This window comes from Rhea americana, unplaced genomic scaffold, assembly GCF_003343005.1.
Source record: "Rhea americana isolate MKP2758 unplaced genomic scaffold, rheAme1 scaffold_78, whole genome shotgun sequence".
Classification (NCBI taxonomy): Eukaryota; Metazoa; Chordata; class Aves; order Rheiformes; family Rheidae; genus Rhea; species Rhea americana.
Genome location: NW_028186956.1, coordinates 2,159,343 through 2,173,294, shown reverse-complemented (window position 1 = coordinate 2,173,294; position 13,952 = coordinate 2,159,343). Strand labels below are relative to the sequence as shown.

At 36.2% G+C, this 13,952-nt stretch overlaps 1 protein-coding gene across 1 annotated transcript in view; it reads left to right on the top strand.

Moving 5' to 3' along the window:
• CEP192 (centrosomal protein 192) overlaps positions 1 to 13,952 on the top strand; it is a 74,495-nt gene that overhangs the window by 51,030 nt on the left and 9,513 nt on the right. The window contains exons 33-40 of the mRNA XM_085322472.1: positions 2,279 to 2,420; positions 4,601 to 4,773; positions 5,144 to 5,267; positions 8,419 to 8,524; positions 9,344 to 9,548; positions 10,257 to 10,336; positions 11,209 to 11,304; positions 12,775 to 12,894. Coding sequence (XP_085178598.1) covers positions 2,279 to 2,420; positions 4,601 to 4,773; positions 5,144 to 5,267; positions 8,419 to 8,524; positions 9,344 to 9,548; positions 10,257 to 10,336; positions 11,209 to 11,304; positions 12,775 to 12,894 — 1,046 coding nt within the window. The remainder of the gene's footprint in view (positions 1 to 2,278; positions 2,421 to 4,600; positions 4,774 to 5,143; positions 5,268 to 8,418; positions 8,525 to 9,343; positions 9,549 to 10,256; positions 10,337 to 11,208; positions 11,305 to 12,774; positions 12,895 to 13,952) is intronic.

Here is a 13,952-nt window from a genome sequence, read left to right as displayed (position 1 = left end):
TTCTGTACTGAAGTCAATAGATTTGAGGTGAGACTGCTATTACAAAGAACTGGGAGACAGGCTTGTGTAACACAGCAAATGTGTCTTCAAGGATGGATATTGGAAGTGTAGTTCTTAGAGTTGAATAGGTTATTCTTACTCTTTAAAGTGGTAGTATAACCCTCAAGACCTTCCTTACCTTCTTGTCACCCAATGTTGTTCAGTGTGAATAGTACCAAACTCCATTCCTAACTGTTTTCCTGGGTGAGGGGCTCTCTATATGTGTGCGTGGGGATCGAAGTGCTGGCATCCCCAGTCAGATGACAGGTTGCAGGGGAAGTCAAGCTGAACAAGCTGGGGAGTTAGACAAGTGGCTTGGGAGCCAGAGGTGCGTGTGCATGTGTATGTATGCATGCTTGCCTGTCTGAGGGTGAGACCACAGGGGGAGTTACCTACTGGAGGTCCTGGCTGGAGAGACTGTGGGGTCGCAGGGTTGTCTGAGGGACTGGCCTGTGTGTGTTTCTGGGCAGGCTGAGTGTCTAAGCCTAGCTACTGGAGGGATCCACACTGTATATATGGGTATGTGTCCCACTAACAGACCTTCATCCTGATGAGCTACACAGGGGAACAGGATGAGGCAGGTTTTTGCTCTTTGGTGTGTGTGAGGGCTGAGTGTTTCTGTCTGTGTTGGTATCTGCAGTTGGCTGTGTGTATCACCACATGTTGTACATGTGTGTCTCTGTGTGCCTGCTGGGAACACGTACTCAGCCTTGCTAGTGGTTGCACATGGGGGCATGGAACTGTGGCAGTCCTGAGTCTATCAGGTTGCTGAGTCAGCTCCTTTACATTCAGTTGCTTTGCTGTGGTAGTCAAATTTCTCTTACTTGTATAATGTATTTCTATTTGCTAAGGTATACATAAATTGCTAATTGAATAGATAGCGGTTGCTATTTAACAGGTAGCAATTCTTTTTCTAAATATTTTAAAGCAGTCTGGAATGTTTCATGAATTGCCTACTACTTGTGTTGTCAAAAAGAACTTGTTTTGCAATGAAGATTAGCAATTCATTTGCATGTGTGTGTGTGTGTGTGTTAAAAGAGCAGGGGAAGAATTTTGATCCTTTGCTAGATCCTCCTAAGAATAATTCATCTCTAGGTGTCACATGACATACTTAATCACATTTGATAGAATCTAAGCCTTTTTACAAAATTTTGTCCCTTGTGGTTGGGAAGCTTGCACCGTTATGCTGTTTGCATGTTCTGAGTCTGAAATGTGTGCACTGTGTGGCCTTGCGATTAAGATAACTTCACATGTCATCATAAACTGGTCATTTTGATACTTTTAGTTAGTGAAAATTTTCACACATTTCACTTTTACATCCTAGTGGGATCTTTAAAAACTGGAGTTTCCTGAAAGAAACAGAGTTCAAGGAACAGGGTGGAGGAGGGAGACCAGACTCATAGAATCAGTAAGGTGGGAAGGGACCTCTGGAGATCATCTAGTCCAGCCTCCCCGCTCAGCAGGTTCATCTAGAAATTGATAGAGTAGAAATAATGGCCATCCTACAGGATGAATATGTTTCTGTGCTGGACTCATATTTAGTATGACAGATTAGAACTCCAGTTGTTTCAGAAAAACATGTTCTACTAGAAATCCTTCTGTAAGATTCCTGGTTTTGTTAACAAGTTCCAGGATGCATGTAAATGCTTCTAGAGTAGGTGTTGCTCTGTCTTACCCTCAGCTGAAGTGTAGAAACTATATACAAACATTAGTATTTGTCCCTGCTATCTACAGTGCAGCAAAGGCAATTAGAGTTGGATCGTGTGCACCCTGTGTGAGAAGTGCTCGTTCCTTTGTTCTACCAATTCAAGAAGAAAAGGCTTAAAGCAAAGCAGAGAACTTTCTTGACTTGATTTGATTAAACATTTTGAGCTAATATTTTAGTATCTTTAAATGGTATTCTGATATTTCTGGTCTTTTAGGCAGTTATAGAAATATGGAATTAAATACTGAAGTGTTAATCCTTTGTCTTTGATTTTAAAGTGATTTCCGTCAAAATCTCACTTTCTACAATGCCACTAAAATGTTCAAATTGCTGTGTGTTTAAGTTCTTCCGTTACATCTGAAGTTAATGTCGATTTATGCCTGATAATTGAACCTGTAGTAAGTAAATTTTGGAACAGTCTACAGTATCTTAGCCAACTGATGATTAACTAGGATTATATCTCACATCTCTCTGTGATTTCAGGGTATTGTTGATTTGTCCTTACTAGAATTGCTGTATTACTCTTATTTTTAGTGTACGATATCCCAAGGAGGGCAAATGACATCCATCTCTTCTATGGAAGTATGCGTAAGGTTATCCTTGCTGTAGTTGGACGTACCGTTTTTGATCAGGCTGATTCTCAGCAGTCTCCTCAATGTCATCTGGAATCAGACAGGTAATGTGACTATAAAAGTTACCTTCAGATAACACCAAACTAAACTGTATCTGCCTTCATTTAAAACCTTTGAGATTTTTTTTAAGGTTTGTACCCTATGTCAATGATGAAAATTGACTAGCTGTGTGAGTGAAGGAGCTGCCTATGCTGAAAATTTCCTCTATGAATATTTAGCTGGGTCTTCTCTGCATTTCTATATAGTTTATTTAAACTGTTAGGATAATTTTAAGACTATTCTCTAAATTGATGTCACTCGTTTACTTGTAGCTTTCTATTKTTCGTCTCAAGAAGATGTTTTTTCAAAGATGCTGCCAAAGTCCATTTCTTATAGTCCTAGTAATGTGGTGAAGTTTTATGTCTCTGACTGAAATAGAGATATACCAAGGATTAGTGACATTTCCTTGTCCAGCTCATATGCCAATATGCCTTTTAGTGTATACCTCAGCTTATCAAGAGAAGAAGCAGTGCTGAGGTTGATTCCCGCCTCCCCCCATCAAGTTGTCAAATTTTGGGAGGATTTATTTGGAGGACTGGCAGAGACTTAGTTTGTAATTTGGACTTGTCATTTTCATATATTCAGACTGCTCTTGTATTTAGACCCCTAACATAGAGGAAGAAACATCTAAATCCTTTACAGGTCCTACTTAAGACAGTATAGCATGAAGACAAAGTGAAAACCAGGTTAACTCTAAGAAAGGTATTTTTATTGGTTGTTTTTTGGGTCTTCATGAATTTTCCTTCTCAAGATCCTTTTACGTTAGTGAAGAAATAGCCTACTAGTCCTGCTGAATCTAATCTCTACGTGTGTAGCTGCTGTCTTAGGATCGTCTGTGCCTGTTGCACTCCAGATGCAGAACATTTCTGGACAGTTGACAAACTTATCAGCTAGTGAGATATTTGTCAGACATATTGGAATTATACAACTAAAGAGTGGAAACCCATATGTCTAGCAGCAAGCAGGGCTTAATTCCATCCACCCTACTTGGTGACAGCCTGATTAGTTCTTCCTCTTCCCCCACCCCCGGTAAAACAACATGAAGATCTTCACTTTGAGTACACTTCAATTCTYAGAAATCTGATTGTTTTTAATAATCTATTATTACGAAATTCCACATTAAGGAATTCTGTGAATCAGTTGCATTACTGGTTCTATTGATATTTTAAGAGATGAATCCACAGGTATTAATTCATATATCCTGAACTGATTCGGTAGCAGAAGCACTAAAAATAAAAGTAGAAATAATAGGAACAAAAGCTGTATGTTTGCATAGTGTTGTATGGAGCAAGAGAGTTACCTATTTTACCTTTGCTCATTTCTGGTTCATATTTTAGTATTTAAATCTAACTAGTTGTCAAGTAAGCTTTTGACTTGAGAAATATTCTGAATGCTAGAATAAGAAAGGTTCTTAGCTTTCATATATGAGCTTCTCTGCCATCTGTGTTGCAAGCAAAGATGTCATATGTTGGCCATGAAGATGATTAAGGAATTCGAGCTTATATCATACAAGGGGAGACTGGGAAAGTTGCAGCTGTTTAGCCTTGAACAGAGAAGGCTCAGGGGGATCTTTTCAGTGTGTATAAACACCTAATGGAGGTCAGTAGAGAAGATGGAGCCAAACTCTTCTCAAGTGTTATACAGTGAACAGATGAGAGGCAACAGGCACAAATTAAAATACAAGAAATTCCATTTAAACATTAGAACTTTTATGATAAGGATGGTCAAACACTGCAACAAATTCAAAACCTGCCTGGACAAGGTCCTGAGCAATATGTTTTGACTGAGCTTGCTTTTAGCAGGTGGGTTGGACTAGATGATCTCCAGAGATCCCTTCCAACCTCAACTATTCTGTGGTTTTGTGAACTCTTACTTCTCCCTGCAGTACCTTCTTAATCTGAATAAAACATGTATAGAGAAAACCTTTTACTTTATTAAAACAAGCAATTATCTTTAGGTGATAATCTCTTCTGTTGTACTCTTTTTAAACATCCTGTAAATAAGCTTTGTCATAATATAGCTGCTCAGTTAGTCTTTATAATAATAGACAATTGAATTAAATTGAAGGCTCTTGTGAAAAACTTTATATGTAAGTATGACACTAAGGAATATTAAAAGTAGGTTGATATAATTACTTGTAAGCTATTTTTATGAATACTTTTGCTTAATGCTATTTTATTTTCAGATGTGGCAACTCTGTCAGGCATATCAATGCAACTTTGGATGTTCTTCCCGTTAAAGGACCGCAAGGTCCTCCATTACCTGTAAAAACTGAGGATATCATTCAGAATAAATTATTTAATCAACAGACTTGGAATGTTAAACCTGAATACTTGATTTTGACATCTCCTTCTATTAGTAAGTATTTTTCAAAGTTAATAAAATAACCATTCTAGTAGCAAAATAACTGTGGTACTTACCATGCCTGTAATTACTTTGGATTTGTAAATTTGGCTTGATGAGTAATACTGCTGAAGTAGCAGTTAATCTAAACAGTAAACTTGGTTTGAACATAGCTTTGGTGAAATTGTCAGCATAAAGATGAGTTAGGTAGTATATGTGAACTAAACTGGAATTCTTATAAAATACAGTGCATTAGCAAGAGAAACTCTGAAGGCTTTAAAGCATGCAAAGGTAAAAATAGGGTGAAATATCTTAATTGGTACATCTCAGTTTTGGACATCTTAATTTTTGTTTGTGTTAACTTACAGCCTTTTTTATATTACAGATGGAACAGCTGATACTGGACACGTACAAATTATCAATAATTCTAATAGGATGTTGACATTTGAGCTTTCTTGGCCAGCTCACTGCCTTACTATAACCCCACAACATGGAAATATTGAACCAGAGTAAGTTTCTTTATGGAGGTTTCCTTAATTTATGAAAATGTGGTGAGGTTTTAGAGGGATTTACTTCAGTGTTTTCTAGGATGTAGTCTTTTTGTCAGTTAACATATAATCTAGCTTTTATATTTCATTGTGTAGGTATACGTTTCTGTCGCATGAAAAATTACATAGAAGCCAAGAGTGTTCTGCAGTGGGAAATACAGTTATTCTTGTGTAGTTCTCTGGGAACTGGATGGTTGTCAAAGCAGAAACTTTTAAAAAAGTTTCTTTCACAGCAGTGGTTTTGTTTAAAAACAATCCTGTAGAAAAAACTTAGCTATTCTTATAAAATACTTCTCTTCTGAATATTAGTATGACCTGTTCATATTTTCTTTTGCTAATGTGTTGATAGTTCTTCCCCCCGCCCAGTTCTGACAAATGCATTGTTTGTAGCTTAATCTCTGGCTTCTCAATACCTGTAACATAAAAAGAACAACAAGCCAGAGTCAGATCCTCCCCTACCTTTGCTATTAGTGTTTTGTCACAATAGTTATTACATTACTGAATATGTGTAAAATTTCCCTGAGATGTCAGCAAAAAGTCTATCAGAGTAAAATGCTTGAAAGTTCTAGCTACCTCTTGTTTCTGAAAGTTCATTTTTTTTAGGGTCAGTTCAGATAGACTTTTGAGATCCAACTGTTAAAGTAGTCTCACTTCCCCCACAAATGGCTCTTGTTCCACAAAAAATTTTGCTGTTTGAATATTATTTAATTTAGTAATTGCTTTAATTTTGTAGATGTTTGCCCAAAGCAGATACTTGCTTTTCAGTCTGGCATCACTGTGAAAAATGTGATACCTTTAAAAAGGTACCTGAATTCTGTCTTCATATATGTGTAAATACCTGGATATGTTGAGTGGTAGGGACTTTCATCACTAGTGAGAACAAGAGGCTTATTTGGAGGGACTTGGATATTTGCCACTCCTTGCAGATGCTGTCAATACTAAGAATAATGATCTCAAAAAGAGAGGTAACAATGAACAACTTTCTAGGAGCTAAAAGAAAGGATGTAAGTGTCCCATACTCTGGATTCATGATTCTCTGCAGAATAATGTTTTAAATGAGAGAATTGAAGTGATTCTTCAAGCAACTTCCTTGCATTGCATTATTCTAAATTTTTTTTTGCCCTTCACTGGAGAGGAATGAGCTGAAACCTGGTATGTTGGGTCTGAATAAGTAGTCTGGATCAAGAGCAGAGCTGCAAATGGGAAACAGATCTGTGGGAGCAGTTGACTTCAGCTCAACAGGCTGCACCTACCTGTTTTTCTGCTTTCTATGACCCTGTCTCTGCAGTGCCAAGAGCAGGCATGCTGCTGGGACAGGAGCCAGCTAGAATCTGCATAATACAGTTGTGCCTGGGATGGCACAGAATTCTTGAACCGGTTTCCTCCTGGAAAAGAGGGAGATCAGATCTCAGTGAGAGTGAAGGAAGGTCCTAAGACCAGGAACATGCTCTGCCATGCTAGAGCATGTAAGATTACGCAGCCTGCTCCATCCGCCCCCCCGCCAAATCCTCAAGTTCCAAAGGCAATCACTAACCTGTCTGAATATGGACTAACAGAGTCCTCTGTCCCTGCTGAGTTTGGCAGTGTTCTGAGAAAATCTTTTTTATGGAGGTATCTCTGGGATGTTGCTGCACCTCAGTGTTAGGAGTATAGATAAGCACTGAGAAACAAACTGCACTTTTGAAGCCAGGACTATTGGATTCTGGAAGGATTACAAGAGCCACCTTTGGAAGTATTTCTGGAACTTCCTTTCTGGATAAGATATGAAAAGATGCTTGGACTTTTTTCTGCTAGACTCCACTCCATTCAGAGTAGAGCAATAAAAGTACTGAGAGGCAATATTTTTAGGTTTGAATATGACCCTTGTGGGAGGCATATGGTCTGTGACTCCATGCAAATTTTATTGGCAGATGAAGTTTGCAGTAAATGTCAAAGAGAAGCTGAAGAGAGCAAAGGCAGTGGAATGGTTTATGACAACAGATAGGTGATAGTAACTGAGATGGTTTGTGTGTATTGCAAATCGTATTCTCACATACACAGCTGGTACATGAGAGAAGAGCACATGTGCAGAGATTCCAATAACTACTGAGCCTTAAAAAATTCTCATCTAGAGTGATAAAGTTGTGTTTGCTTGTTGTGTGAATATACTTGTGGGCTATGCCCCTGAAATACTTCCTGCTGCTGAAAACTAAAATCTCATCCCTTTTTATTGAAAGGAGTATTTCAAGAAATACCAGTATCCTGATTTAATATTCTAAAACTATTAACAACTGTTAATTGAAGTTTGTATGGGATGGCCATATTATGATTCCTGTGGGTTGATTTTGCTCCCACACTAAACTTGTGTGCTGTGCTAATTACATTTTCAGTTAATTCTTCAGGTGTAACTTGAGTAATTCTGCTAATTGGTTCTGTTTGAATACTATCAAGACCTTTATTTCAGTGAGTTAGTAATAATCTTGCAATTCTTCCTTGCTTGCTTTCTGCCCTCCTTTACTTGAATTTATGCATTGTAGAATATGGAACACTGTAAATCAGAATATATTTGTTCTCAATGGTCTAATTCTGTGTGATGTCCTAACTGCTTCAAATGAATACTATTCTTAGTATTTATAGAAATCACTGATAACATTGTGGAAGGCTTTTCTTTTTTCTCTGAAATTGGTGGTTCTGCATGGGAGAAAGGAAAGAAAGCTGTTTAAACCTGGAACTATTTTCAAAGATGCCTTAAATGTAATTTGTGCTGGATAGTTTAAGTAATACAATTTCATGTTTTGAAATTTGATTTTTTTTTTCCTGAAACATGTAGTCAATCATATGTCCACTTCCCATTTCCTGATAGGATGTGTATGTTAATGATGGATAAGTTTCACTGTTTTCCTATGCTTTCCTCCATCCTATACAACCATAAGTGACAAACTTGTACAGTTTGTTAGTGTTTCATGCTTCTAACTATTGAAGCTCGATAGTAAATCAGGTATCTAAGAATCTTAAATTTATCTGTAGATCTCTCCACTTAGCTGTTATCCTAAAAATATAGCTTTTCTTGAGCTGGAGAGATCAGTTACAGATGTTCAGTCTAATATGAGGGTAATGCTATTTCTTTTAATAGGAGCAGCACACTAATTCTGGTGAGTCCTAATCCATCACTTGCTACAAAACCTTCAGTAATCCCTTGGAGTGGCCTCATTTATATACATTGTGATAATGGACAAAAGGTACATGCATTACTTGAGAGTTGTGTTGTGACAGTTTATTTTGGTTTGGATAAGGGCTAGTAGTCTTGCTATACCCTTTTAGGTGTAGGACACCAGTTCTGTCGACTTTATGTATTTTAATTAAAATCATTTTCCCTCCATAAATTCGTATATGATTTGGTAATACTTCTGCCATTTCTTTGCGACCTGTCCAGTTAACCAAAAACTATTCTATTTGTAGTATTTTAATAGTATTAACCTTGGTATTTAGGAAGTGTTTATACAGCAGAAAGTAGATGGTATTGGAGGTAGCCCTTGTCCCTTTCTCTGAGGGTAGAAAATATTGTAGGAATTGGCAAATAGCTTTGCCCGGTATAATTAATTTTGGTTTTCTTACTGAATAATAATCTAATGCTGCTATATTAGTTAAATATTTTAAAGTATGCTGCAAAATAGCTATTGCGAATGTTATAGTTGTAAGTGAATACTGTTTGTAGGTAGCTATAAATATTTATGGAAAACAGCACTAGTGAGAGGGGGATTTAGTCTTAATAGGTTACTGTAATAGTATTTGTATATAGGCAGTTGAATTAAACCCACCAGTAGATAAGCATTGAGTAAATTTTCCTGCTCTCCTAAATTTAAAATTTGTCCTTGAAAAGTTTTAAGCTTTATGAACTGAAGTTAGAGAAGACTGGTTGTTTAACTTTCAACTTTTTGTCCACTGTTGCGATGTAGAGCTGAACCATGTGAGCTCTTCTCTTACAGCTCAGGAAAATAGCGTAGTATAACAATGTTCACTATTTAAATCTTTCTTACTCTCTTCAAATTGTGTTAAAGCTTGTCAAAGTGCAGATTCGAGAGGCAGTTGCACAGGATGTGTCTGAGGCAGGCTCTCCATCTAGAAAATTTGATGCATTCGCTCTACCGTCTGAAAATACTAATACTCATGTGGTGAAACCTCTTTCAATGCACTTTTTAACAAAAATGGAAATAAAGAACAGAACTGTTGTTTTTCCTAAAACAGAATCTGGTGAGAGCTCAGGTAATTTCTCTTATTTGTAATTGTAACATCTGTAGTATCTTATGTTTAGAGGATTTTTAACTGTATTGCATATTTAGAAACTTGAATGCCTTGATTCTTTTAATAAATAATGCTTAAAATTCTCCAAATCACTATATGAAACTGCTGTTCTGTTATCTAGGTACCAGATTTTTTCCTAGTACTTAGTTCTCTATTCTAGCTAATGGTGTTCTTTGCGATGATTCACATTGCATTCACATTATAATTTTTTCATTTAGCAGTGCTTAGAACATTTTTTTTGCCCTCTATTTCTTGAGGATACCGGTCAAAAATCTAAATGCTAATAATTTGAGACTTCTAGTGGTGACTTGGAGGATATCTTTGCTATTTGTCATATTCTGGATTTATAGAAGCCAATTTTCTGGCATAAACAGTACATTCACTTCACATTGTCTTCAATACACTCTCTCCCTGACCACCTACCAAAGCATCTTTAGTGCTATTCTTAATTAGAAGACTTTACCTCCAAATTTACTTTAAGCTTTCAAGAATTTTGATAGTGTGTTTTGTTTGATTATGCTCTAGAAGTTTTGAATTTGTTTGGCATCATGAAAACTTATGTTGTCTTGAAACACTCTTTTAAAAAACTTTTTCAACTAAAGATACAGAAGTTATTAAAGTCTTGCTCTGAAATGTTTTAAAGTGTTTATCATTCTGCCTCTTTTCTAGGGAGTTATCTGGAAATGGAAAATAAGGGTGATGAAAACCTGAAGTGGCATTTGTCATCATTTGCACCCCCCTATGTTAAGGTGAGTGAATGCTGCCTTGGTAATGTGTATTTTAGGCAAATCTCTCATTTTCTTTTTTCCTTCTCTTCCTTCCACTTTCTCTTTCTCTCCCTATCTCTTCAGAAGGAATATGTATTACATAATGCACTAAAGTTTTTCTTCTTGGACAATCTTTTTGCTTCTAACCGTAGTAGGGAAAGGTTTTTCTTTCCTTTTCAGCTAATATGCTCCCTGACTGTGAATCAGTGGACCAGAAATTGTCCCACAGAGCACTTAATAGCTCATAAGGTTTGCTGGTATTCATCCAATACATCTTCCAGATTGCATATGCATGAAAGATGTGTCCTTTTCAGATCCAGAATGTCAGACTAACTTACCTTGTTTTGAGACTTGTGCTGCAAGGATTTTACTATATGKGATATCTCCGTAGGTAATTTAAATTTAGGTCAAAAATATCTGATTCACACTGTTGCCACTCCTGCAGTTATTGTAGCTGTAGTATTAATACTGTAAATACTTTCCCATGTGTGTGTTGGTTTTTATTTTTGTATGATTTGAGTGCTGTGACAGTCATGCAGATTCTATGCTAGAATCATTAGGGTCTCTTGTCATGAACTGATAGAAAAAAGGATTAAAAAACTCTTTTAGCTCTAGCCCAGATTGTGAAGACTGAGTATACAGTATTCTAGTTGGTCTACCACTTCTAAATTACAAGTCAGTAGTCAGGACGGTTGCATAAATATGGTAATAGTTTCAGTCCTTACTCATTTGCTTTGGGGGATTTTATATTATCTTTTCACTTGAAAGTAGCTTGATTTGGTATATTTTTCAGTCCTTTGCAAGGTTGATTTTTATTTATTTTTTTTTTTCTCAATTCATAACTTCATTTGCAGGATGTGGATGAAAGTGGTCATGTTTATAGGGTTACTTACTCCGCTTTCAGATGTTCCCGTGTTGCTGGTATGCTTGAAGCTCATGGAAAAGAGAAGGTAAATTGGTATTTATATTTCAAGAATATTTGTGTATCTTAACTGTAAAATAATACCTTACATGAGAAATTCTCTGAAATAGCAATTGAATTTATGAAGTTAGTTTTACCTTATCTGATAATGATAAGACATTGGCCTTTTTGTAATTGGGTACTGGTATGTGTGAGGTATTCAGCATCTGCTTACCCACAACTGGTATAATGTTAGTTGAATAGATAATAAAAATACATGCGATTTCTAGTTTTAATTTGTGCATTTTTTTCAGTATTGAAAGATCAACCATTCCAGAACAGTGAGATGTTTTAAAATGCTTTGTAAAATCTGCAACAAAATCTAATAATACTCTGTTGCTATGAAACTAGTTAAGAGGACTGTTTCCCCTTCTTATGCAAGACATTGTCATACTTGTTCAAGAACAATTTTCTATTCCTTAAGGTGATTTCACTTGACTTACAATTTTATCTCCTGGCCAGTAGAGGGTTTCATAGCCACAATGGTAAAACATATCCAAGCACATATTGAATATGTTTCTGTGGGGCTTTTTGTCCATCTTACCAAGTGCTACTTTGGCACTAGATGTTCGTCTTCATGAATTCTTTATCTATTAATAATTATGTTTTATTGTGACTTTTCTTACATTGATTATTGATAAGATGATGCAATTTATGATCTAATTACAAGAAATAGAAAACTTGTTCCCTTTTCAGTTTGGTTATCTCCTAATATGGAAAAGCAGTATTTGAATTAAAACAAATGTCTCTGCCTCAGCAGTCCTGGCTCAGGTTTGTTTATTAGTCCTTATTTCATTATTAGCATGTGAGGCTGTTGTCTGGAGCTGAATAGGTGTATACTACTATCATGGTTTGCTGCTTCTATGCAATGACTATGATAACATCTGGCAAATAGATGCAGTTGTAGTAATCTATTCTGCTCCGCTATTCCCCTTCTCTCTTCTTCCACCCAACTCTGAAATCAGTGCAAGTTTGCTCTTGAGCTAAGCTGCTACAGTACTATGGAGAGAGGAGCCTTTGTTTTATAGGTGACCTTTAAGGATGCTCAAATGCAGAGCCTGCAAGGGAGTTTAAATTTCTATCMTTCTAGTAGCATTGTAGTTTACAAGTATGCTTATAGATTTGGAGAGCTGGAGGGGTATAGTTGTTCATAATTTAGCTGTTAGATGAAAGTATTGCTGCCTTCCAGCTGCAGGCATATTCCCGTCCTCCTCCCCTTCTCTCCTATTTTAGTAATAGAAATAATGCTGACTTTTCTTAAAGCAGATTAGCTGAACTCAAATCCTGTTTGGGAGTGCTTGCACTACTCATTTCCTCAGATTTCTCGTTTGAGGGTAAAGGAGGATGGACAGTAATGTCTTCTGCATTTTTTTTTTTTTTTTTTTTAGTGTGTGGATTTTGTGCTGGATTAACTGTATATAGGTGGAAAAAAAATTCTGCAAAATTTTTCTTTTGGTAGGTTGCTTTACTCTTTCTACCCAGAGATAGAGGAGATTACTCCCAGTTCTGGGACCTTGAGTGTTACCCAGTTGAAAAACCACATAGGAAACACAAATTAAGATTTCAGCTTTCTGGAGCAGTAAGTATATAAATATAACAACTCTCTCCTGGGTGAAAATTCCTTATAAGTATCTTAAGGTAAATATACAGTATTGTCTCTGATATGCCCCAGAATATTTTGAAAAAAATCTTATAATACTTTTATCTCAAGCTTAAATGTACTGTTTTTCTTATCTTAGAAAAATACCTTTCTCATCTTGCATATGTGATGACGCATTTTCTTTTGCCATGCAAGATGCATGATTTTGCTTTCTCTTCAAAGAAAATGGAGAAGATTCTTACCTTTTCTGGGAATTGTTTCTGTATGGGCAGATTTGTTTATATCAGACATTAAATATGCCATGCTACAAAGAATTGTAGCAAAGTACCTGACCTTTGTTGTAATACATACCAATACAGTCTTGGAAGCCCTAAACATATATTTGGGAGATACAGATGTATTTCTGATTTTTTTTTCTGAGCATTTCTATATTTAACATTATTCTGTTATCCTTAATTTGTATTAACTACATTGATAATACTTTTTTAATGTGGAAAAGTGATACAGAGTTTTACTGAATTCATTATGTAGTTGATAYGGAAAGAACTAGTATTTTTCTGTTCATTTTTGATGCTCATTTTAGTCCTAGCATGCTTGTTAGAAATGAATGTTTCGGTACAATAAATCATTATTTAATCAGTGCATCTGATATGACTTTAGGCTCACTTTTTTGAACTCTCCATTCAGTCTATGTAGGAAGGGACTGACTTGCTTTAAGTGTGTGTTTGCACATTATAAGAGTATCAAAAACAATGATGAAAATATTTAATTAAACTTTTCTTAGGATCTTTTGAATAGAGAAGAAAGCAGAAATTCAGGATAAAAATGGGTGAAGGGAGGAAGGAGGGAATTAAGCTTGGGCCAATAGCACTTATGGATCCATCTATGTGAAGATTGTTGCATTGAGTAATGCAGTACTGTTCCTGACCTACTTCCAAAGTCTCCCTTATCTCTTTTGTAAGAGAAAGACATGCAAAATTACCAGGCCAAAAAAAGTAAAATCTTGAAACTGTCAGACATCCCAAAAGATCATCCTA